This window comes from Protomyctophum parallelum, assembly GCF_964188405.1.
Source record: "Protomyctophum parallelum genome assembly, chromosome: 1".
Classification (NCBI taxonomy): domain Eukaryota; kingdom Metazoa; phylum Chordata; class Actinopteri; order Myctophiformes; family Myctophidae; genus Protomyctophum; species Protomyctophum parallelum.
In genome coordinates this window covers 32644643-32669549 of record NC_139697.1, presented here as the reverse complement: position 1 = coordinate 32669549, position 24907 = coordinate 32644643, and the positions used below count along the sequence as shown (strand labels likewise).

Sequence of the window (24907 nt, the reverse complement as noted above, 5' to 3'; positions counted from 1 at the left end):
GATTGTTGATATGGCCAAGTCTGTCTGCGTCTTTCTCGGAGAGTGTTAAATGACTGAGCTTCTTGCGATATTAGAACTTAGTTTTTGCATATATAATTATATACTTAGATATATATTTAATTTTGCAAACCACACTAATATTAATAATTATGGTAACATTTTTGACACGTTGTGACTTTTATACATTCCAGAATCATAATGTTGTATTACATACGTCATTACTGAGAGCAGTTATACAATATCTATATACGTATATAGGCATATACTATATACGTATATCTATATACTCTATACTCTATACTGTATAAAGTGTGTAGTTGTAAGTTGATTAGCGGTATTCTGTGATCGGCCTGGTTCAAAAACCGTGACAGCAAAAAAACCGTTCCGCCATTTCAGGACCCCCCCAGAAAAACATCAAATCTGTGCCCGTATTGCTGGACCAATGATGACGAAATGACCATATTTCTTACGTCATCATTTAGAGCTAGTCATACACATACGTGTATGACTAGCTCTAAATGATGACGTAAGAAATACGTGTATGACCAGCTCTAAATGATGACGTAAGAGATATGGTCATTTCGTCATCATTGGTCCAGCAATACGGGCACAGATTTGATGTTTTTCTGGGGGGGTCCTGAAATGGCGGAACGGCTGTCACGACAAATGGACCAGGCCGATCACATTACTTGCGCGCTCTGCTTGCGCAAGTAAAAAGGCAAAGTAGTTTAGGGATAAGGGGTTTAGCATGGACGAAAATAGAGCCCATAGCGTCTATTTTACGTCATGATGATGTACAATGATAAGAGCGCCCCTCACTTCACACGGGTGTGATTTTTATTAATTTTTTGCTTACATGTTTGCCAGCCTTTCCTTGCCCAGTGGGGCCCGGCTCTCCCCTCTCTCCTTTGGGTCCTGGTACGGCCACTCCGTCAACCCCTGCAAGTGTGCCCACAGAGGGACAGCTGGTACAGGCATCGCCCTATCAGCACACAGACAGCAGCACAACGTCAGCAGAGAGACACTGCTACAACCTGTCCATCTTCATGTACTGTATTCATTCCACTGCCTATTCTTCTGGAAATGGAATGTGCTCAATAAACTAGACCTGTCACAAGTATTACATAGTAGTTTGTTTGGTTTGTCCGGGTAGCTTTGTCAGTAGAGCTCTCGCCTTTGGAACACAAGTTCATGGGTTCCCGGGCACCGCCAACTCAGTGTATGAGGCTTGGGAGCGGGAAGTACTGGGAGCTAATAGGTGTGGAGCTCCACCACAGCAATCCATCTCCCAGGGGTCTAGCGCATTGTAACAGGGACAGACTTCATCTCCAAGGGGTCTAGCACATTGTAACAGGGACAGACTCCATCTCCCAGGGGTCTAGTGCATTGTAACAGGGACAGACTTCATCTCCCAGGGGTCTAGAGCATTGTAACAGGGACAGACTCCATTTCCCAGGGGTCTAGCACATTGTAACATGGACAGACTCCATCTCCCAGGGGTCTAGCGCATTGTAACAGGGACAGACTCCATCTCCCAGGGGTCTAGTGCATTGTAACGGGGACAGACTCCATCTCCCAGGGGTCTAGTGCATTGTAACAGGGACAGACTCCATCTCCCAGGGATCTAGTGCATTGTAACGGGGACAGACTCCATCTCCCAGGGGTCTAGTCACTCTAGTGCATTTTAACGGGGACAAACTGTTACTGGCTGATACCGACAATAAGCCACTCCTGACCTACTTCTTCTTCTTAGTTTAGTTTAGTTTATTAGCAACACAACACATTTCTGTGTGACGAAAAGAAGAAGACAGAAGGCTAGCTGTTAATCTAACATAGATTAAACGTTGAATAAAACCAATACAAAAGAATACAAGTTCACAAGGCGAGCAGCAGTGCAATAAAAAAGTACAAAATACAAAAACTGCACAAACAATATTGTTTTAGATGTTTCAAAAAGTGATGCATCTATTCGTCTTAGTAATCTAATCACAAGTATTTGTGATTCCACCAATGCAATCTAGTTGCAGTGCAAACAGAATAGTCTGTAGAGCTAACATGCCTGTCAGGTTCAGGAGCAAAGCCTTACATAAAGGTGCTTCTAGTTTAGGCCTTTCTAGCAGAATCAATAATGGGGCAAATTGGTAATTGTCCAGGTAAGGCGGTGACCATAATCACAATGTCGATTCAGGGTTGAGACGTGCAGGGTATCATGTCAGCCGCCTCTCTGACCTTGAAATGCTGTCTCTCTACACTATCTATTCTAGACAAAGCAAAGGTGATGGTGGTGCTGCTGCTGCTACTACCAGTAAGACATGCACTGGCCATATATGGAGCGTGTCTTGAGTGTACAGGGTTTGTTGAGGTCAGATCAACATATAGAATGTCAGAACAGGTCAGCTACATATATGGAGATCTAAGGGTGGCAGCGTCTTGAGTGTACAGGGTTTGATGAGGGCAGAAGTAGGGCTGGGCCTTAATTTTCGGGCCTGTTGAGAACTATGACATCAGGGATCTCCATATATGGGCTTTATTGCGAAAGTAGGTCACATTTATTATATGATCCGAGATCGGGAGTCGAGCCCGCGGCACGCCGTCAGGCTGGCTCAGCAGCCTAGGTGCCCGGACGGTTGAGCTAACCGTCCGGGCCCATGTACGGGGATTTGGATGATGATATCATAGTGATGTCATGAGACCTGGGCACAATATATGGGGGCTTTCCCCATGAATGGGGATTTTGATTGACAAAAAACACAATAGTTCATAGTTAACTGCAACCTTCAGTCACAACTACGACTAAACATCATCATCAGAGATTAGCTGCTCAGTGTGACACACGGACGGAAAAGAACCCGGAAATAGTCTCCCTCCCGGCCTCTGGTCCGCCCGGCCTGGCGGAGACAATAAACTGATCTGAGCCGGCAGTTCTCAAGCGTCATCGCTTACCTTCTCTCCCTTTAAACCCATTACTCCATCTCGCCCAGACTCTCCGTGCAGTCCCGGGGCTCCTACTGCTCCGTCCAATCCGTTGTCTCCTCGCTCTCCCTGGTCTCCCTGGCAACAGTGAAACATGATTATGATATGCCCCGACGTTCACCTCAGTGTGGTGCACGCACACGCACACACACACACACACACACACACACACACACACACACACACACACACACACACACACACACACACACACACACACACACACACACACACACACACACACACACACACACACACACACACACACACACACACACCAATTCCCCTTTTCTTCACTCTTGCTTTTATCAGCTGTAGATAGATTCCTGCTACTTCCCTGCTGTAACTAAAGTATTGTCGGGCAAGTTAAGTCAAAGGAGTTTGAAGGTTGTTTAAGGTAGCCTGACTCCTTTGAGGACCCTTTTCTCATACGGAGAAAAAGGATTGGTTTTTCCAGGTTCAATGAGGTGGATGCGTTCTGTGCTTCTCTCAAACACGCACACGGTTGCTGCCTACGTTACGTTGCGGTGGAGCGTCTGCTCTCGCCTGACGTGACTTCATCTGATGCAGAAGGATTTTCCCGCAGATATGCTCGGTCCATCCGATCATTTAAGGCTGTCCAAGTGTCCCTGACGGCCGATGGGGATTTAAAACAGTCTAATGTCTCTGTAGACATTGGGTTTATTTTAATTCATGTTGGATGGTACCCATTTTGGTGTGAGCATTATGTTATGCTTTAGCTATTGAAAAATCGAAGAACGACTGACAGAAACATAGCTTTTTCAGAAAACTGTCAGGATGTAGAAGACATTTTTAGAATCTGATCTCAGGTCAGAATGGGTTAAAGGGGCCCAGGCCGTAGCGTAACGGTCTGGGCACCGGACTGGTAATCCAGTCGCAGTGTGCCGCGGGTTCGACTCCCGGACCCGACACGGCCTTTACTGCATGTCATCCCCCCATCTCTCTCCCGTTTCCTGTCAGCCTACTGTCTGTCCCTTCAAAAATCAATAAAAGGCGTAAGCCGCAAAAAAAAAAAAAAAAGAAAAGAAAGAATGGGTTAAAGGACCACTTTTCAACCCATCTTCATATCATCACTAATGATCATGATACAATACCACAATTATTTCCTACTTGGTCTGTGTCTCATAGGAGGGCTGTGTGCAGTTTAGAAACCTGTCCACCAGTGACCAAGCTAATATAAACTGCAGGCTTTCTACTCCTGAAAAGTTGGAAGCCATCCTTCTCACGATAATACAAATCATAATATTAATACAAATCTTGTTTTAAAGAAATTGCCTAAAGATGAAGTACGGTAACTAGTGGGTTTCTGAACTTCCCACTTCCCTCATGAGACACAGACCGAGTAGAGAAAAATGGTGGTATTTTATCATTAGTGAGGACCAATTATATGAAGATAGGTTGAAAAGTGGTGAAGTGGGCCTCGGTGTGAGAATGCAGCATTTCTTTCTTTTTATGTTGTTAAGAAGGAACTTACTTTCGCTCCCAGAACACCCTGAAGACCTGGAGGGCCCTGCATATGTAAACAAAGATCAATGCAATGAAAATATGAACATGGAATACACAAACATGAGATAATCTTCAAGTTCTATGCATTCGCAGATACCTTCCGGGGGAAATCCATCGTGTTGACACAAAAGGACACACGCCATGGGGGGACTGATGCAGACATGAACTAAGCCAAAGGGATTGATTAGACTTGCTGATATAATTCTGTAGTTAACAGGGAAATCCCTGTATGACCATAATTGCATAATATCGTATGCATTACCGTTGCTTTGCTCTTTGGGTAAGTTCATTGGGTTAAAGTCGTTTTCCAAACAAGCTAATTGGCATGATTGTACACTACAGAGCATGTTGGATCAGCATATTGTAGAATATACACCCAGCCTGTATTTGCCCTGGGTGAGGGGATTGATAAAAAAAACTGTTTTGTACCAACAATGTGGGATGCGCGCCAGAAACACGCCTTCTGTATCGAATTTCAGAGCCAACTCAGTCTCTCCCCACGGTAACGTTTCCTTCACCAGGGCAGTTCCTCATTAACAGTAATGGTAATCTATTAAATGAAAGTGTTGATCAAAATGCTATTTTCTAATAGTGTGAATAAATGCTGCTATGGGCCATTGTTACCCTCCTTAGCCAACCTTGTGCAAGGCTGCTCTCTCTGCGGGATTAGCTCAGTGCTATGATGAATGTCCAACTTCCGAGTAATCATATTTATTTATTTTATGATTTCAGAATGATTAACAGTAAACTGCATCAGTCCAAAGTATGATATCGTCGCTTGTTGGGCAGAAACCTTGTTTCTCCATCTGCACATTCATCTTTTTTCCCTCTTTCTGTTTTAGTTTTTGGTCGTAAGAGTAGCAACAACAGCCGATCTACTGTATAAGTTCACAATGGATTGCACTGCGGGACACGTTCCCAACGATAGCAACGGACAGAATGACCTCTGCGGGACACGTTCCCAACGATAGCAACGGACAGAATGACCTCACCTGTCGGCCATTGACCCCGAGCCCTGGAGGGCCGGGAGGCCCTGGGGTGCCTGGTTCACCGGGCTTGCCAGCTCCCTCTGGCAACTTCATACTGGAGGGACCGCCGCCAACCTCGGAGGGCTGGCACATGCCGCACTCACCCTGGGGGAAGGGCACACAGGGGTCACCATGGTTGGCACGCAGGGACGGACACGCTCAAAGACACGCAGTGGGATACAGCCTAAGTCGTACCCACCTTGTCTCCCTTGAGGCCAGGGTGGCCCAGACCAGGCAGCCCTTGGTCTCCCTGTGAGCAAACAGAAACAATGTAGAGCAGGTTGAAAATAAAATGGCATGAAAATGCATCTACGCTACGGAACATTGTACCTTTTTCATTGAGGCTGCAGAGACCACTTAAACCCATGCTGTAGTTGTCTATACTAGCCCCCCTGATTTTCCCCCTGAAAACACACATGCACATGATGTGTGTGTATGTGTGCGTGCGTGCGTGTGTGATACATCATAAGCCAACCCGGTTCTAGATGCTGGGACCCTTCGGCACGTCATTGTAAAAAGCAAGCAAAACATACAATGTTGAATGCCGATTAGCGCTATGAGCACTCAGAAAGCAGCTCCCAATGGACCAGATAATGACACCGTAATTACACTCATGGGCTCTCACCTGGGCACCCTTCAGTCCTTCTTTGCCAATGGGTCCCTTGGGTCCACCTTTTCCCTGCCATACACACACACATTTCATTTTACAAGATGCAATGTAAAATGATCACATTCAAAGAGATTGCCATCAGCTACATGACTACCTGCACTCTTCGTGGAAAAGGCGGAAAAATATGTTTATTTGAATATATGCGAGTTAAAGCTGCAATCCATAACTTTTATCTGGCCCTACACGGGTGATCCTGGGGTGTCGACGTGAGCGCCACAATTTCTGCCGAGCTAATACAGAAAACCTGTTTGGGGATGGAAGAGCAAGAACGGCCACCAGCTACAAACACAGTTGTGTTAGTTATATCATATTAACACTGCTGCCGTGTGGCCACAAGTGGTAGTTAGCTTGCGCGGGCCGGAATTGGGGAGATTACTACTCAAGCACTTCCGTTTTCCCGTCTCGGCAAATGAGAGGAGAAAAGCCTAATAGCATTAGCTCATGCTAGCTATCTTTCTCTAGAACTGTTCATATTTCAATCGCGATGCCCTGAAAAATCTGAAATCAGATCCGAACCTTGGATGTCTGATCAGCACGTAGTTTTCGAGAAAGGCCAGAGAAGATTGTAATTATAACAGTAGTCTACGCATGCGCAAGCACGTTCCATACGTGCGGGCTTGAGCAAGGTGTTGCCTGCCAACCGGCTCAGGGCTAAAGGTTGTCTTTTAAGGTGCCGTTTCAGATCCATATGAAGCGATATAAAACGTACATATACGATACGTTGATCGTGGACAATAGATGGCTATTAAAAAAATAACGTATCAGCCGCAGACAATGTGTTAACATAAACTACCATACAGATTGGTCACAATAATGTTTTGTTAACAGAAAACAGTTGGTGGACAGCAGCTTCAACAGTAAATGCTCATGCCACAGCGATGTGCTGCTGTGCGCCCCACAAAGAGATGTCCCCCGATGGTTCTGCTACCTTAGCGTTTTACTAATAAGACCACCCACTAGGCAGACTCTCTGCAGCAGAGCCTTCTTAGGGGCCTAACATTAGTCTACCACTGTGATGGTGTCCCTCATGGGCGTTCCCCGTTTAAAGCACATTTACAGCATCCCACTGGGAGAGCTACGCACACCTGAACACTCGTTAGCCCATTGAAACCAGGACAGCATCTGAGCCATTTATTTTATTTTAACCACTTTAACCATGCATAATTATATATATTATATATATATATATATATATATATATATATATATATATATATATATATATATATATAGATGGGGTCGGCATATATATATATATATATATATATATATGAAAGGTGTTATTTTTTGCTCAGGTGCTAATGGCTTAATATAATACAGACGTCCCCTTTACTTGTTAAAATACTTACTCTATCTCCTTTGGCTCCAGCTAATCCTTGCGGACCAAGCTCTCCCTGCATAGTGGCAAAAAACAACAAACCAGATCCATCATCATCCATCATCTGTATATCAACACCATTATCATCCCTCCACAGGCAAACACACTGATATGCAAACAAAGGTGTGGCATAATGCATTTCCAAAGAAAATAAATAAAGGCTTTTTTCTAATGCATCAAATATTGCTGGGCCGTTTCATTCTTTCCCGTTTTAGATGAAACCCGAATCCTTCCTCTCCACTTATAATCCGTACCTCCTGGCCAGGCTTCATCCGTTTCTTCTCCAACAAGACACTCACCAGTTCACCTTTTTGTCCCACGCTGGGTTCCCCCTTCTCCCCTTTTAGGATGAGGTTCTGAGCCATGGGACTGTTGATGAGGTTGGCCGGGAGCTCTCCGAGGGTGGGGCACACAGCACAGGCCTCTCCCTGTAGAGCACGTGAACACACGAGACTGGAATCACAGCGCATCTGCAAATCATTCATGCACTTCTCAGATAGCAACGGCATCAAAGAGGAAAAGGAGTGATGCTCATGCTCGCGCAACGCTGATCCCACACCGGAAACAGCGAACAGAGGGTATGCGCGTGACATCATCATCATACCCAGAAGTTATGCGGGAACGCCTACCGAGTGGCCCATTCAGTACATCCAAACAGGAAGGTCTTATTTGATTGCAATAAACGACGTTAAACTCACTTTATGCATGCGAATACCCTCTATAATAAACTCACTTTATGCAGGCGAATACCCTCTATAATAAACAAAATGTGTTTGCCTTGACAGACCAAACAGTACCTCCAAACAGGAAGGTCTTATTTGATTGCAAAAAACACGTTAAACTCACTTTGCCACTCACTTTATGTGTGCAAATACCCGCTATAATAAACTAAATCTCGATCGGCTACTTTCCTCAGGCCACCATTATACGACTAAGTCAGGCTTAATGCCAACACAAGTACAAGTACAGTATGCTACATTGACTTTCAAACAGGCACTTGTTCGATTGCCCTACAGTATCTGTCAAAAACCCACATACCTGTATTTGGTATTCCAACCCATTTATAAATATGGTACATAGAAATTCACAAATGCTTTTCGACATAAAGTGCAACAAAATGCCGGCGGGTCAGACACACAGACACACTAATTAAGTGCTGAATGAGGCCAGCGGGATATTGTACACTGTGCAAGAAGTTGTTGATCCTCGAGTCTTACAAAGAAAGCCAAGCTAACCTTTTCGCCTTTGGAACCATCCGATCCTCGCTCTCCCTGCCAAAACACAAACACAGACGCCAAATTAGTCCCCACATACCGTGCTCTCTCTGTGTGTGTGTGTGTGTGTGTGGGTGTGTGTGTGTGTGTGTGTTGATGTTGGTGTGCCTTGAGGTGCATCGGCCCAATGTGCCGCACAAAAGATATTAATCATGCAATATAAACAGCACATACTTCATCACACAGTGCGTGCGTGCGTGCACTTTGTATTATCTGCTTCTCAGGTGAAGGTTAGTTTGCTAGTCTAACTGCATCTACTGTACCACAGATACATTCACAATGCAAATGTTTCCAAAATGTCAAAGTATAGGAACATGCACTTGGTATATTTATACTGTAACTGTACTATGTCATGCTTCCAGAAATATGATGAACGAAAAAGGAATGCAGCGTAAGCTGTAATTTAACGGCTCCATACCTTCTCCCCCGACGACCCACCTGCTCCAAGAAGGCCCTGATGAACAGACAGGAGGAGAGAGGAAAGAAATGTTGAGATGTGCTTCAAGAGGTAGAGAACAAGTATGGTATCTCTCTTCCTATCTTTGTCACACACACACACACACACACACACACACACACACACACACACACACACACACACACACACACACACACACACACACACACACACACACACACACACACACACACACACACACACACACACACACACACACACACACACACACACACACACACACACACACACACACACACACACACACACACACACACACACACACACACACACACACACACACACACACACACACACACACCCTGCACATCTCTTAACCAGGTATGACAGATGGATTCGGAAACACCAGAATCTCATAAGGCGTGCGAGATGTATGCGTTCGTTCTCAGAGAAATAATTTCCCGTCCCCTCACATGGGGCTAACCTGGAGAACAGGCAGAATGACTGCGGAAAAACTACACACATTTCAGTCCAGTGAGTTCTTGCGTGCTCTGGGGAGAGAGTCGAATTTAGACAAGATTGACAGAATAAAGCAAGCTTTGCCTTGGAGACTAAACACTTGGTTGTCTCGTGGTGTCTACCGTTGCGTTGCTGCCAGCAAATGTTGTAAGGGTTAACGAGCGACGCATGACTCGGACAAAAGGGGAGGGCAAAAAAAAGTCCCTAGCTTCAGAATGATTAAGTACTATAGACAAATGCGCACATTAATTTGAGCAAGTGCTCAAGTATCGTCTCCTTAGCTGTGAATTCATACCACATCCATTATTCGGCACTGAACTGTTTAGCGAGTCACCCTGGGGAGTTCCGCTGATGCTGCAGAATGCAATGCCGTTGGAGATCGGAGTGAACAGGGCACACTGGTTGACCTTGCCTGACCTTTTAACACGTCTAATGGTGTGTTTGTTCTTTTTGTACGTATCGTCACTGTCTCAGTGTTGTTTACAGTGTTGTAGGCCTATAGCTGTGGAACTGTACCGAGGTCTCTCTCACACATTATTCCGCCACCTCTGTCTCTCTTATAATCATTATTATCATAGGGTTTAGTAGAGACCAGTGGTTCTCAACCTGTGGGACGGGACCCACAGGGGGGTCCACACATGGTTTCGGGACCATTACTGTATCAGAAGTAGCCTAATCAACAATTTATTCTACTATAAAACCATTGGCCAAATTGTCGAATATAAAAGAGGAAAACATTTTCAAAATAGCCAATCTACCTGTGGGGGGTTCTCCAGGTTAAAAATGATCATTTTGGGGGGTACTCCAGTTCAAATATGATCATTTTGGGGGTTCCCCAGTTCAAATATGATCAATTCGGGGGTTCTCCAGTTCAAATATGATCATTTTGGGGGGTTCCCCAGTTCAAATATGATCATTTCGGGGGGTTCTCCAGTTCAAATATGATCATTTTGGGGGGTTCTCCAGTTCAAATATGATCATTTTGGGGGTTCCCCAGTTCAAATATGATCATTTCGGGGGGTTCTCCAGTTCAAATATGATCATTTTGGGGGGTTCTCCAGTTCAAATATGATCATTTTGGGGGGTTCCCCAGTTCAAATATGATCATTTTGGGGGGTTCTCCAGGTCAAAAATGATCATTTTGGGGGGTTCTCCAGTTCAAATATGATCATTTTGGGGGTTCTCCAGTTCAAATATGATCATTTTGGGGGGTTCTCCAGTTCAAATATGATCATTTTGGAGGGTTCTCCAGTTCAAATATGATCATTTTGGGGGTTTCCCCAGTTCAAATATGATCATTTTTGGGGTTCCCCAGTTCAAATATGATCATTTTGGAGGGTTCTCCAGTTCAAATATGATCATTTTGGGCGGTTCTCCAGTTCAAATATGATCATTTTGGGGGGTTCTCCAGTTCAAATATGATCATTTTGGGGGTTTCCCCAGTTCAAATATGATCATTTTGGGGGTTTCCCCAGTTCAAATATGATCATTTTGGCGGTGGTCATGGGCGTGAAAAGGTTGAGAAGCACTGGCATAGACAGCCCAGGTGTCACTGATTTGTGACAAGTCGATCGTACTCACAGCTGGTCCTCTCTCTCCTGCCCCTGGTACTCCGGCCTCTCCCTTAGGTCCAGGCTTGCCCTGAAGAGCCACTGTGTTGCCCAGATCTGCAGGCAGGACGGGACACACCTCGCATGCATCTCCCTGGAGCACAGACACAAGTCACACCTACACTACACCATGTGCGTGTGCGTGTGTGTGTGTGTACTGTATGTGTGTGTGTGTGCGTGTGTGTGTGTGTGTGTGTGTGTGTGTGTGTGTGTGTGTGTGTGTGTGTGTGTGTGTGTGTGTGCAAGTGCGCGAATTAGATGAGTTGAGCCTTTGCATACGCCTGTAAGGTCGTCGAGGCTAGGGTAAGGGCAACAGCAAGTGCTACAGGCTAAGATGGAGTCTTAAGAGGTGGGCGTCTTGTGTCTTGTTAATTTACAACTACAAGGAGCTTGCGTGCGTGCGTAATACTGTATTATTGTATATGCATTGGGACAAACGGGTCTACTGATGCATTAACACCACAGCTATTGTACCAAGAAGTGAATGTTACCAATACCTTCTCTCCTTTGTGTCCTCCTGGTCCCCTGGGTCCCTGAAACACAGCAGCACAACCCCATTCATTCAGAGATGGATACCATGCAGGCTGGTGCTAAGTCAATCTATCTATGCATCTACATGTATGTATCTATCTATAATGTATGGTTTTCATTCATTGGTTCGCTCTTAGCTAGGAAGCTGCTATTACTTAAATATCAACCATTGTTTACTCACCGGATCTCCTGATGTTCCATCTTTCCCTGGAATTCCCGGCTCCCCCTAAGAACAAAGACCATGGCAAGCAACAGCAAACACTCAGGTACCGTGTACAGTATGTATTATGTTATCAGTTATAACGACCACATTAACCCTATACTTAAATGGCCATGGTCCCTCAGGGATCTATACTTGGTCCACTGCCTTCCCCCCTCCCTTTACACAAATCTCTTTGACAAAAAGAGCCGATCTACAATCTCACAACACATTGTGAGATTGTAGATCAACTATTTTGGCCGAATGTTTGCCCCAGAATAGAGATGTTGCTCTACACACCAAATGCCATTTAACCAAATGTTCACCATTTATGACATTCTGTAGGCCTACCCAAAATAGGGGTGCAGTGCTACCGTGCTAGGGTTCACATGGTTCTATTAATAACAGCTTCGCAAGGCTGCTCACTTATGGGAGTTGACGCCCCCTGGCGTAAACACAGAAGCACTACAAATAAACTCACAGACTTTAGGCTGGGACTTTAGACGTGATGACGTTGAAGACCCCGCCCGCCGGGTGCACTTATAAGCGTCCCTCAGCGTCACGTCTCCATTCGTTTTTCTCTTCTCACGTGTATAACACGGCGCTACGAAGTCTCCCTCACGGATGAGTATCTGATTTATTTCCACAAGGACGAGAAGCCTTCTCGGTACCGCGGAAACTGCTTATCCCAGAGGCTTCAAGAGGAAGAAAGTCGGTGAGTCCACTTTCTTTAACTAAGTTAACATTAACTTGGAGGTAATTCAGTCCGTTAGTGGCTCGCGGCCCTAGCTGGTTTCCTTATTACCTGTGTGACGGTCTGTACCGTGGCTAGCAACAGCCAGGTTTCTGCTTCCACACAAACCTTCGCGGACCTAAAGGTCTCGAACGTGTGATGAGCCAGGAGCGTTACACAACCCTTCCTTGGTTTCCACACGTGTGGCGGCTTAGCGGTGGCTACTAACAGCCCGCTCCAGCCACACACTAATAAATTATTCTGTCTCGAACGTGTGAGAAGCCGGGAGCGTTACGCAACCCTTCCTTGGCTTCCACACGTGTGGCGGCTTTAGCGGTAGCTACTAACAGCCCGCTCCAGCCACACACTACGTCCGCGGCTCCTCCAAGCCCCCGACGGTGATTTGAGCAGCATCATTTTATTCTGTTTGAGCTTTCACGCTGGGTGACGGTCTGATAAAGCTATCTTAGCTTTCTTTCAGCTTCCACACATACGTCCCGTGGCTTTCATAAGCCCGCGACCGCGTGGCCCTCGAACGTGTGTGCGTGTGCGTGTGAAGAGCTAGAAGCGGTGCAACCCTTTGTTAGCCTCCACACGTGCGGCGGCGTTAGCGGCGGCTACTACATAGCGGTGTTTACTAACAGCCTGCTCCAGCCACACACTACGTCTCGCGGCTCTTCCAAGCCCGCGACGGTGATTTGAGCAGCATAATTTTATTCTGTTTAAGCTTCCACGCTGTGTGACGGTCTGATAAAGCTATCTTAGCTTTCTTTCAGCTTCCACACATACGTCCCGTGGCTTTCATAAGCCCGCGACCGCGTGGCCCTCGAACGTGTGTGCGTGTGAAGAGCTAGAAGCGGTGCAACCCTTTGTTAGCCTCCACACGTGCGGCGGCGTTAGCGGCGGCTATTAATAGCACGCCCTTGCCGACACACGTACGTCTCGCCGCTTTTCAAGCCCGCGACGGAGTGGTAACCTAGGCAGGATATAGTAATATTTCTGTTTGGCCACCACTTTGTGTGACGTCTCTGATGTGTGACGTCTCTGATAGAAGCTAACAATAGCTCTATTCTCAGCTTCCACACGCACTGGCGTCCTATGCGGTGGGTGGCAACACCCACTGCATCACTGTAACGTGACGACCTACCAGCTCGGCGCCTACAGGCACACAGCCTTGTAGAACTGGTTATTGGAATTTGAGGTTACGTACGTAACCCGGGTTCTTAAACCAGCGAGCCTTGTTCGTGGCTTGTTTGTCCACGTATTTCTTGGCTTTACAAGAAAAAAGTGACGATCCATTTGCAGCAGCTAGAGATAGCCCTGTCCTAGCTTCCACTTACGTGGCTGCCTACTAACCTGAACAGCACTTAGTGATAATACTGTTTGGTTTCCACGCTGTGTGACGTCTCTGATAGAAGCTAACAATAGCTCTATTCTCAGCTTCCACACGCACGTGGCGTCTTATGCAGTGAGTGGCAACACCCACTGCATCACTGTAACGTGACAACCTACCAACTCGGCGCCTACAGGCACGCAGCCTTGTAGGACTGGTTATTAGAATTGGAGGTTACGTACGTAACCCGGGTTCTTAAACCGGCGAGCTTGTTTTGTTCACGAATTTCGTGGCTGCCTGCTAACTCGGCCCCTCTTGCCTCGTTTTTGCTTCCACGTGCATCTTAGCTTCTAAGATGTCTGAGTCTCCGACCAAGGCCCGTCGTCGACGCCGTCGCGCCCTAGCAGACGCGGCCCACGCCGCTGCAACATCTATTGCACGGAGGGCCTACAACAACGCTCTGAGACAAGGAGCCAGGCAGTGGTCCGCCGACATGGACGCTCCACTCCCCGACGCCCCTGACGTTGTCATTCTCGCGGATGACAACGCAGACGTGGTGCAGGCTCCAAGAGTGGACAACGCTGAGATGGACTCTGGGGAGTCCTCACCTCAGGACTCAGCATCCTCCTACACCTCCGATGAGGGGGAGGATGATGAAGAGAGCAGCGACGAGGGCGACGCCGAGGTGGCAGAGCCACCTCCGGTCGTCATGGCCGCTCAAGCGGCCGTTGTCGCCGCCCCCATTGCAGCGCCAGTTGCTGCTGGAGTTGCATCGGCCGACACCGTTGCAGCTCCGACGGCTCCAGCTGCTCCGGCTGAACCGCAGCTCCACTATGACAACACTGACATAGTCGATCTGTTCAAGAAGGCCACGATCCGCTGTGGTCTGGTCTGGCCGGCCAGTCTTGAACCTCCGGTGGCTAAGGACACCCTATGCGAACAGTTTCGCAAGAAGATTCGAGGCAACCCAGCGAAGTCCCAGGCCAAGGCTGAGATCCCCGTCGATGACGGGTTCCTGAAATCCCTCATGCTATCCTGGGGACAGCCTTACTCGGCTTCCGCCTCCCTGGGCGGAGGCATGAAGCTGCTGGACTGCGCGGGACAACGGCAGCTTGGCCTCGAGGCCATGCCGCCGATGGACAAGTCCTTTGCCGGATGGCTTATGGGTGTCAACCCCAATGTCTTCCACGAGGACCCGGACTTCTCCTTGCCTTCGGACAAGGACGACTCCAAAATTAATAAGGCTGCCTATAAGTGCGCCTCAACTGCGGCCAGAGCACTGAACGCCGCGACCCTTCTGCAAGGGTCCGCGTCTCATGTCCTGTTGGAAGCGGGAGACGAGCCTACCCCCGACCACATGGCTGAATTGAGGCGCCTGCACCTTGAGCTCCTCCGTCTCACTCAGGCCCAGACGGATATGGTGGGCGGAACCATGGCGAGACTCCTGGTCCTCGAGAGGGCCAGGTGGCTGGAGCTGTCCCCCAAAGTGGGACGTACCCCTCTGAAACAGAAAGTTTCCACATCGACACTCTTCGCGTCCATGCTCGAGGAGATGCGCTCCCGCGACGGACAGACGAAGAATGACACGGAGGTCATCGGCGCCTGTCTCCCGGCGTCTGGAGCACGACCCAAGCAGGCTCAGCCCTACAGGCCGACCTACGGGCGCACCATGGACAGGGACGATCGTTCCAGGTCCAGGAGGAGCGCCTTCAAGGTCCCCGCTGCTCAGAGGGCTCCGTCAGCGGCGTCCTCAGCTTCCCGCCCACCTCGCAGCCGCAAGAAGACCGACAGGCCCAGGCGCCCCTCGGCTTCTCCGGCCGGCGGCCCCCGCAAAGGGGCCAGGGCAAGAGGGCCACCTGGCGGGAAGGCGAAATAACCAGACCTGCCCCACGGGGAGACATCGGACAATGTCTCCCCCACCCTTCCCCGAGTTTCTCTGAAGCGCAGCATAGTGGCCACGGGCCTCATGCCGGAAGCGCTTGGTGTAGGCGGAAAGAGGACTTGTTTCTTGGAAATAAATGTCTCTCCAGTTTTTCCCGTGCCACCACTTTTCTTAATAAAGCAGTGTTCTCTACTGGAAACCGGTCTTTTGAATCGTCACTCGAAACTCAAGGGGATGGGCCAGCAGCCCGGGCCCTCGAGAGGGCCCAGGGCTGTCGGCCGAAACACAAGTGTAACTGCCGTGGTCACAGCCCCAGAGCCCCAGGTCCATATTGCAGGACAGAGGCCCCAGGCCCGGGTTCTGACCGAAGGGGGCGCCGCTCCACCACAAAAAGGTCCAGAGATGGCTTCAACCCCTCTGGCACTGTGTCTACAGGAGTGGAATCGTTGTGGTGTTCATCCGTGGGTGTTGAACACCATCTCGAAGGGTTACAAACTACAGTTTGCCAGAAGACCTCCCACTTGTGGGAACGTTCTCGCAAGCGAGTGGTCAGGCAGCCGAGGTTCTCCAGGGCGAGATAACGTCTCTCTTGGAGAAGAAGGCTATACGTGTGGTGCCCATGGAGCAGAGCAACACCGGGTTTTACTCCCGCTACTTTCTCGTGAAAAAGAAAGGGGGGGGCATGCGGCCCATTCTAGACCTACGGGCTCTGAACGGCTATTTGAAAGCGTTTCGCTTCAAAATGCTCACGAGCAAGGCTCTGCTGCGCATGATGCGTCGAGGGGACTGGTATACAACTCTCGATCTCAGAGACGCGTATTTCCACATAACCATCTACCCACCACACAGAAAGTTCCTGCGGTTCGGCTTCAAGGGACAGATATACGAATATCTGGTCCTTCCGTTCGGACTGTCACTGAGTCCAAGGACTTTTGTGAAGTGTTCAGCATAAATTACGCCAAGAGTGTGTTGGTGCCGACGCAATCGATAGATTACATAGGCATGACGTTGAACGCTGTGTCTTTCACGGCGCGTCTATCCGACGAGAGGATCCGCTCTTTTCAGTCGTGTCTGGCGCTGTTTCGGACAGGCAACGGGGTCCCGTTCCGAACCTGTCAGAGATTGGCGGGTCTCATGGCCTCTGCAATATCCGTTGTTCGGCTAGGCAGACTGTACATGAGACCATTTCAGAGGTGGATGCAGTCACTGGGTGTAAGACAACACCGTTGTCATCATCTTGTGACCGTGTCGGTGGGTTGCTTCGAGGCATTACGCCAGTAGAGAGGCGCTCAATTCCTCTCGGAAGGCGTGAGTATGGGGATGGTCGTATCCCGGAAAGTACTCACGACGGACGCCAGCCTGTCTGGGTGGGGTGCCACCCACGAAGGCAGGACGGCCAGGGGGGTATGGAGTGGCAGCATCAGGTCTGCCCACATAAATTACCTGGAGCTGATGGCGGTAATGTTGGCATTACAACATTTCGAACGTTTCATCAGCGGTTCCCATGTCCTGGTCAGGACGGACAACACAACTACGATGTGCTATATCAACAAGCAGGGGGGCCTACGGTCCACCAAACTGCATGCGCTAGCACACAGACTGACGTTATGGTGCGACGAGCACCTTCTTTCAGTCAGAGCCTCCCACATTCCGGGACTCCAGAACACGGGAGTGGATCTGTTGTCCAGGGGCCGATACCTCTATGCGGCTTGGTCACTGCACAAAACAGTGGCCAGACAGTTGTGGGAGAGGTTCGGCGAGCCACGGGTGGATCTGTTTGCGTCGGAAGAGAACAGCAAGTGTCCTCTGTTCTTCTCCATAGCAGGGACGGCTCCGCTAGGTTTGGATGCCTTGGCGCATCGTTGGCCCCAGGGCCTACTTTATGCGTTTCCCCCGTTGTCTCTCATCCTTCCCACGCTGGAGAGGGTGAGGACACAGCGCCTGTCAGTAATCCTGGTGGCCCCAGGATGGGGCTCTTGGAGGTCAGACATAGTCCCTCTCCTGTACGGTCGGCCCTGGCAGCTTCCGTTGCGCAGGGACCTATTGACCCAGGCGGGAGGCGAGATATTCCACCCACGGCCGGAAGATCTAGACCTCTGGGCTTGGCCCGTGAGAGGTTGAATCTTGGCGCGGAGGGTCTTCCCCAGAGCGTCATCGACACTATTCAGTGTGCGAGGGCGCAGTCGACCAGGGATGCTTATGATATGAGGTGGCGGTTGTTTGAGGACTGGTGTTCACCGGCTCAAGTTGTGCCATTTCAAGCACCAGTAAGGGTCGTTCTGTCGTTCCTCCAGGATCTCTTGGACAAAGGCAGGGCCTTTAGTACTGTCAAGGTGTATCTGGCTGCTATCTCAGCCTGCCACATCGGGTTTGAGGACAAGACGGTGGGCCAGCTCCCGCTGGTGCGCCAGTTCATGAAGGGGGCTAGCCACCTTCATCCGGTGACCAAGTCTCTGGTCCCCTCGTGGGACCTTGCTCTGGTTTTGGACTCTCTGTCCCGGCCACCGTTTGAGCCCTTGGAGGGGTTGGGTATGAAGCTATTGTCGCTGAAGACAGCGTTGTTATTAGCTTTGGTGACCGCTAAAAGGGTCAGTGATATCCATGCTTTGTCCACAAGTGCGGAATGCATGAGGTTCAATGGGGATGCAAGGGTGGTCATTAAGACCAATCCGGCATTTTTACCTAAGAGCCGCCTAGCTGCCCCGGTTCCGGTGGACTTGGCGGCGTTCTGTCCGCCCCCCTTTGCCTCTGAGGAGGATAGGAGGAGGCATAACCTCTGTCCGATAAGGGCATTGAGGTTGTATTTGGACAGGACTAAGGTGACGAGGAAGACTACACAACTGTTTGTCTCCTGGGATCCCAAGACTGTGGGACTGCCTATCTCAAAGGTTAGGCTTTCCCAGTGGATCGTGGAGGCTATAGAGCGGGCCTACTCTGGTAGGGATATGGTGCCTCCCGTAGGGTTGAGAGCGCATTCCACGAGAGGTATGGCATCATCCTGGGCCCTCTGTAGGGGGGTCTCTGTTCAGGATGTTTGTTCCGCTGCAAGTTGGGCGTCGTCTTCCACCTTTGCCACCTTCTATAGACTGGATGTGACGGCAGCGCCAGTGGCGCATGCGGTCCTGGGCGTGGCCTCCAGTTAAGGTGGAGAGACTTGGTTCCCCGCGGGGGACGTTGGTCTTCTCCAGGGCGTTATGACGGTTGTTCTGTCGGCCCCTCTTAGGCACATTTGCAGACTTAGGTCTGATTGGCCTTCCCGTTGGGGTGCAGTAGTCCTGTTGAGGGACGTACTGTGGTCCTTTGCTCACAGATAAAGGTACGGGCCCTAGGGGTCCAGACTTCGTGATGACAATAAGGGAGTTAATGAAGTCTCCCATAAGTGAGCAGCCTTGCGAAGCTGTTATTAATAGAACTAGGGGTTACGTATGTAACCTAGGTTCTATAAACAGCGAGCAAGGCTGCTCACCAAGATTCCCTTCTTGATTGCTTGAGAAGAGAACAATTGTTCGAATGGAGACGTGACGCTGAGGGACGCTTATAAGTGCACCCGGCGGGCGGGGTCTTCAACGTCATCACGTCTAAAGTCCCAGCCTAAAGTCTGTGAGTTTATTTGTAGTGCTTCTGTGTTTACGCCAGGGGGCGTCAACTCCCATAAGTGAGCAGCCTTGCTCGCTGTTTATAGAACCTAGGTTACATACGTAACCCCTAGTTTTTAACAATAAAATATCAAGATTAACGTTTGGTTCAGGAAGGAACTTTCCCGATGAGGGAATGTTAGACATAATCCTACCTTGTCTCCATCTGTACCAGGTTTACCATCAAGGCCCTGTGGTGAAACAAGTACACAAATCCTTTACTACACGTCGTCAAGACGGAGATTGCATTTGACGGCAACCTGCCAGCTACGTCAAAGTCTCTTCTTAATCCGCCGTTCGCACGTAAAGCAGACATTAAACATTAAAAAGCCTGTTGGGTTCAGCGTAGGGTAACGACGAGCTGAATCAAACATTTAAACAAGGTGTCCGTGCCTGTCAGATACAACTCCATCCTCCTGGAATGCTAAATTCACCTCGGATAACTTTTTGGACGAACCGAGACAGTCTCTGAGAACATTCCGTTGAGACGAAGTTGAGGAGGTCGATAAAATTACAATATAGCCTCAGTGCATTCACCGCGTAGTGCACAACCCATGCATTTTGCAAAACATAAATAATAATAAATAATACTCACTGGTGGCCCTGGTTTTGCAAGTCCGGACGGCCCTGGTAGTCCTGGCTTCCCCGGCTCTCCGGCCAGCCCTTCCGGGCCCACACCACCAGAGGTACCCTGGCAAAAAAGGCGAGTTTAGATAAAAGCCACATTTAAAAGCAATGTTAATTGTGAATGTTTAATGGCGGACGAGTTGTGACTGGGGTTTCCCACACACCTTCTGTCCCTTGGGGCCGACGACGCAGATGGACCCCGTTCGACCCTGGGGAACGGAGACAAGGCAGATGGGGAAGTGACAACTTAAGTGCGGGTCATTGACATCATTGTAACTACGTTTTCAGGCAGAAACCTATTTCAGAATTGGCAGCTGTTCAGGCATTGAGGAAAAATGTTCAGACAAATTGATTTAGAAGATTATACAAAATATGGAATAAAAATAAAACAAACTAAATTTTCAAAGCGTTTTTTACTACTTTCCATTGGTTCAATCGAATCGAAAAACACATAAAAAGACAAAGGGTTTTCAAAAGCACTGATTTATGCAAAAAGTTGAGTTAGGAGGTTTCCTCCCGACAGCAACGATATGCAATATTTTCAAACCGGGTCACGTCCTCAAATACATATCCATCATCCACCCTACCATCTGTCCCAGACTTTCTCTACAAGCACTGTCTCAGCGTATCTTCCGTGTGTGTGTGTGTGTGCGTGTGCGTGCGTCGGACGCCTAAACCTGGGTTGAACCTCAGGGGTGTTGGCGTCATAATTTGTCCCGTAAAACGTGTCATGCGTCTACAGGATCACTAGGCTGAACAGGGGCAGATTAAAAGGTTTAAGTCATGGTGAATAGGCCCCTGCCCGCGTGAGAGACGAACGGCACAGTCAATGAGGCAGCATTGATTGTGCAGGCTTTGTTGCTCCAGCCTAATCTAACAGGCATTAGGCCGACTTAGCACCGAGGGAGAGAGGGAGGGGGAGACAGTTGAGAATTGATATCATTGGGAGCCTGGGCTTAAACAGTAATACTGTATAAGTCTACAGAACACCCACTCTTAGGCCCCCGTAAAAGGAAGTATTTTACATGGCGTGCGTGCGTGCATGCGTGCGTGCGTGCGTGCATGCATGCATGCGCACATTTGTGACATGTTTCTTCCAGGTGTGTGTGTGTAGTGTGGACATTTGTGACATCTTTCTTCCAGGCGTGTGTGTGGACATTTGTGACATCTTTCTTCCAGGTGTGTGTGAACAATGTGTGGACATTTCTTAATCTGCTCTGACGAAGGCTTTTGCCGTAACGCGTAAGCACTCTCGATAAAATATGAGAAATTGCATCTGAGCCAGTCTTGCATCTTCTATTCTGGAGTGCCGCTTTTTACACATTGGTGGTTTATGAGTGTGTGTGTGGACATTTCCGTGCGTGCGTGCGTGCGTGCGTGCGTGCGTGCGTCAATTCACACTCAAAAGGACGGCACGTTTTATTCACACATCCCACAGAACCACTTATTTAGGTACTGGTTTCACCAACTAATTGCCCTGCTAGTTTCCCTGCTTGGATCAATAAAGGTTCATCTTATCTCATCAATATTGTCAGAAAGAAGAGGAAGGGGGAGAGATGGGGATGAGGAAGGTCACTCACGTCCTTCCCTGGTGTTCCAGAGAGACCCTGTGGACCCAGATCTCCTTTCTGTCCTTTGTCTCCCTGGGGACAGAGAGACAAGCGTAAGGTCTGAGTTATTGTACTTATAGCACCCGCGGGTATCGCACAACAACAATAGTGTCGCAGTGCCGACCCCGACGAGCGGCCCGGAAGAGAATTCCTCATGCATTTTTCCCATAGACATTTCAGAACGTATTTCTTTAAAGACCTTAAAACGGAAAAACACCTTTTTGTAGTTTTTCTTCTTTCTAATTATTTGTTGTGTTATCATTTAGTTGGGGACCCCCTAGAACTCCCTAAAGGACCCCTGGGGGGTCCCCGGACCCCACTTTGAGAACCGCTGGGCTAAGGAATGGGACAAAAACTAAATAAATCTCCATGAATTCAAGGCTAAAAACTATTAAACTATTTAAAGTTTAAATTAAATTAAGTTAAAATATATTTTGGGGTGGTGATGTCACAAGAGGGTAGAAAGTGATATACTGTAATGTAAGTTCATATTTTTGAGCGGTGGCACAGTCTCCTATGCACAGCTATGTGTGTCCGTATGTATGTCTGAGTACAGTCTCCATGCATGTCCGACCTGGAGTGGCACTGTTGAGCTTCAGACTGGGAACTACAACTGGTTCCAGGTGCATGATGGGAAGCCGAGAACACCAATGTCACGGTTATCATCATTATTATTAAATTGTCTTCATTCTATTAGGTCAACAACTGTGCTCGACTGCAAAGCAACCGCTCACTTCACATTTGGTGTGATTATTATTATGTTTTTCTTAGGACATCACAGACACACACACACACACACACAGGTTTGTGCACATTCATGCATGCCCCCCCTTCACGCACAGACAAAATATGATTGTCTTCACCTTGTGTGCCTCTTCCTCTCCCCAGTTAGCCACAGTTGCCTGTGGAGAGAATGGAATGAAGACAAGGCCAGATCAATGACCTGACTCTAAAGAGACATCAGCTCCACACTGACGGAGCATACTAAGCAACACATTGACCGACCAGCCTGCAGCCGGGCAGCAACGCACGGCCGTCGGACCCCCATCTGCTGCCCGCGCACACGCGCACACACACACACACACGATGTGCATGCAGTATACAGAAGACTATACATGTGAATTGTGTACTGTACATCAAACAAAATGGCCTGCAGAAAACACACACACACACACATGCACGCACGCACACGAGCGCAGACAGAGACACAGACACACAAATGCACTTACGGTACATTCACAGAGGGTTTATAAAAAATACTAAAACAGAAAACTCTTTGGGGATCGTAGTTTCGTACACCTTGTCAGAGATCCAAGTAAACAGCAGGTGCTGCAGATTAGGAGCTGCACCTGAGAAGCAGAACGTTTTGACACTCACCGGCTCGCCTTTCTCACCCTTCAGGCCCTGGAGTCCCTGCGTGCACTAAAGACAGAGACACTGGGTTGGTACAGTATACTGAACCAGGAACTAAAGACAGAGACACATGGTTGGTACAGTATACTGAACCAGGAACTAAAGACAGAGACACATGGTTGGTACAGTATACTGAACCAGGAACTAAAGACAGAGACACATGGTTGGTACAGTATACTGGGACCAGGAACTAAAGACAGAGACACATGGGCCCCTTTTCCACTATGGGATGGAACCAGAACTATCCAGAACCTGAACCTATTTTTTTTAGTTCTGAGTTTGTTTCCACAGCGCACAGCGCGGTACGGCACGGTTTCAGACCAGGTTCTCAGAACCTTTTTCCGGCCCTGCTTTTGAGGTAGTACTAACACTGAGTTCTGGGAACCTATGGGCGGGGCCAGCAGCGCTGCTGCTCTCGATTGGTTGAGCTGAGGTGACAACACTGAGGAGACCGGAGCGAGGCGAAGCGCACAGCCAGTCAGCCACACAACACAACACCGCACATTTTAAACTTCTGAGTGCGACACAGCGCCGCGGACACACAGAAAAATAACCTGGAAAAGCCCACAGAAACGCTATGGCCACGAGAGAGGGAGAGAAAGAGCGTGTGTGTGCGTGAGGGAGAGAGAGAGCCATAAAGCTGTCGCGACGAGTTTGCTTGCAGTTGTTGTTCTACCGCTAACAGCTAGGCTAACTGCAGAGAGGGCTGTCCGGGGGGGTGTGTGTGTGTGTGCGAGAGAGCCATGATCTATTCTAAATTGTCAGAACAGAAGCACAATATGAGGCTAATGCTACTGGAGATTAGTAGAGTATATTGTTTTATACACGGACAGTAGTGTGCACTAGACTTTTTTTTTTTTTTCAGGGCAAGGCATTAGGCATATCATTACTAGAAATGTGCTGTACACAATACTAAACACTGGAATAATTAAATTCAACTAGCACAACGGTTAAATGATTTGTATTTGCACATTTCTTGATATTGACATTACAACTGGACTGGATGTTATGGCACAATCTGCTCAAGAGGCACTATAATTGCAACCCACACTCATGTTAAATGCTATATTCAAAAGGTGGATTATCATTTAGCATCATATGAGCTATACGAGATTTATTTTTCTCTTGCCGTTTAAGCAAAATATTGTAGACAGGTAAAGGTTGGAGAACAACTGGTCTAATGCATTTAAAACGGGTGTTTTACTGTTTTCCCACTCCCCACATGGAATGGGGCAAATATAGCCTATATAGCGGCAAATATAGCCTATATGCAGAATGTATGCTGCATCCATGTTCATACACTACAATATGTGCATATACAGTATATGTATTATGTATAGGAAATATATGTGACAGCTGTGGCATATGTGACATGTGGCATATAAAAATATGTTCATATTATTGGTTTAGAAAAGTACAATAAAGCAAATAAATTTGAAAATAGACAATCTACAAGCTCACATGTGTCTCATCGAGCTTGTAGATTGTCTATTTTCAAATGGCCGAAATGTATTTAAGTACAATACTATATACATAGCTACTTTCCA

The 24907-nt window shown here is 48.2% G+C and overlaps 1 protein-coding gene across 6 annotated transcripts in view; it reads right to left on the bottom strand.

Annotated features, from left to right (window-relative positions):
• col16a1 (collagen, type XVI, alpha 1) overlaps positions 1-24907 on the bottom strand; it is a 145776-nt gene that overhangs the window by 56741 nt on the left and 64128 nt on the right. For all 6 annotated transcript variants that reach the window (XM_083777049.1, XM_083777051.1, XM_083777054.1 and 3 more), the window contains 19 exons: positions 23325-23369; positions 22811-22849; positions 21918-21980; positions 20502-20546; positions 20306-20401; positions 19866-19901; positions 12110-12154; positions 11895-11930; positions 11369-11491; positions 9269-9304; positions 8812-8847; positions 7876-8004; positions 7548-7592; positions 6154-6207; positions 5728-5778; positions 5493-5633; positions 4469-4504; positions 2944-3051; positions 857-982 (listed from right to left, as the gene is read on the bottom strand). In XM_083777049.1, the coding sequence (XP_083633175.1) occupies positions 857-982; positions 2944-3051; positions 4469-4504; positions 5493-5633; positions 5728-5778; positions 6154-6207; positions 7548-7592; positions 7876-8004; positions 8812-8847; positions 9269-9304; positions 11369-11491; positions 11895-11930; positions 12110-12154; positions 19866-19901; positions 20306-20401; positions 20502-20546; positions 21918-21980; positions 22811-22849; positions 23325-23369 (1290 nt within the window). The remainder of the gene's footprint in view (positions 1-856; positions 983-2943; positions 3052-4468; positions 4505-5492; positions 5634-5727; positions 5779-6153; positions 6208-7547; positions 7593-7875; positions 8005-8811; positions 8848-9268; positions 9305-11368; positions 11492-11894; positions 11931-12109; positions 12155-19865; positions 19902-20305; positions 20402-20501; positions 20547-21917; positions 21981-22810; positions 22850-23324; positions 23370-24907) is intronic.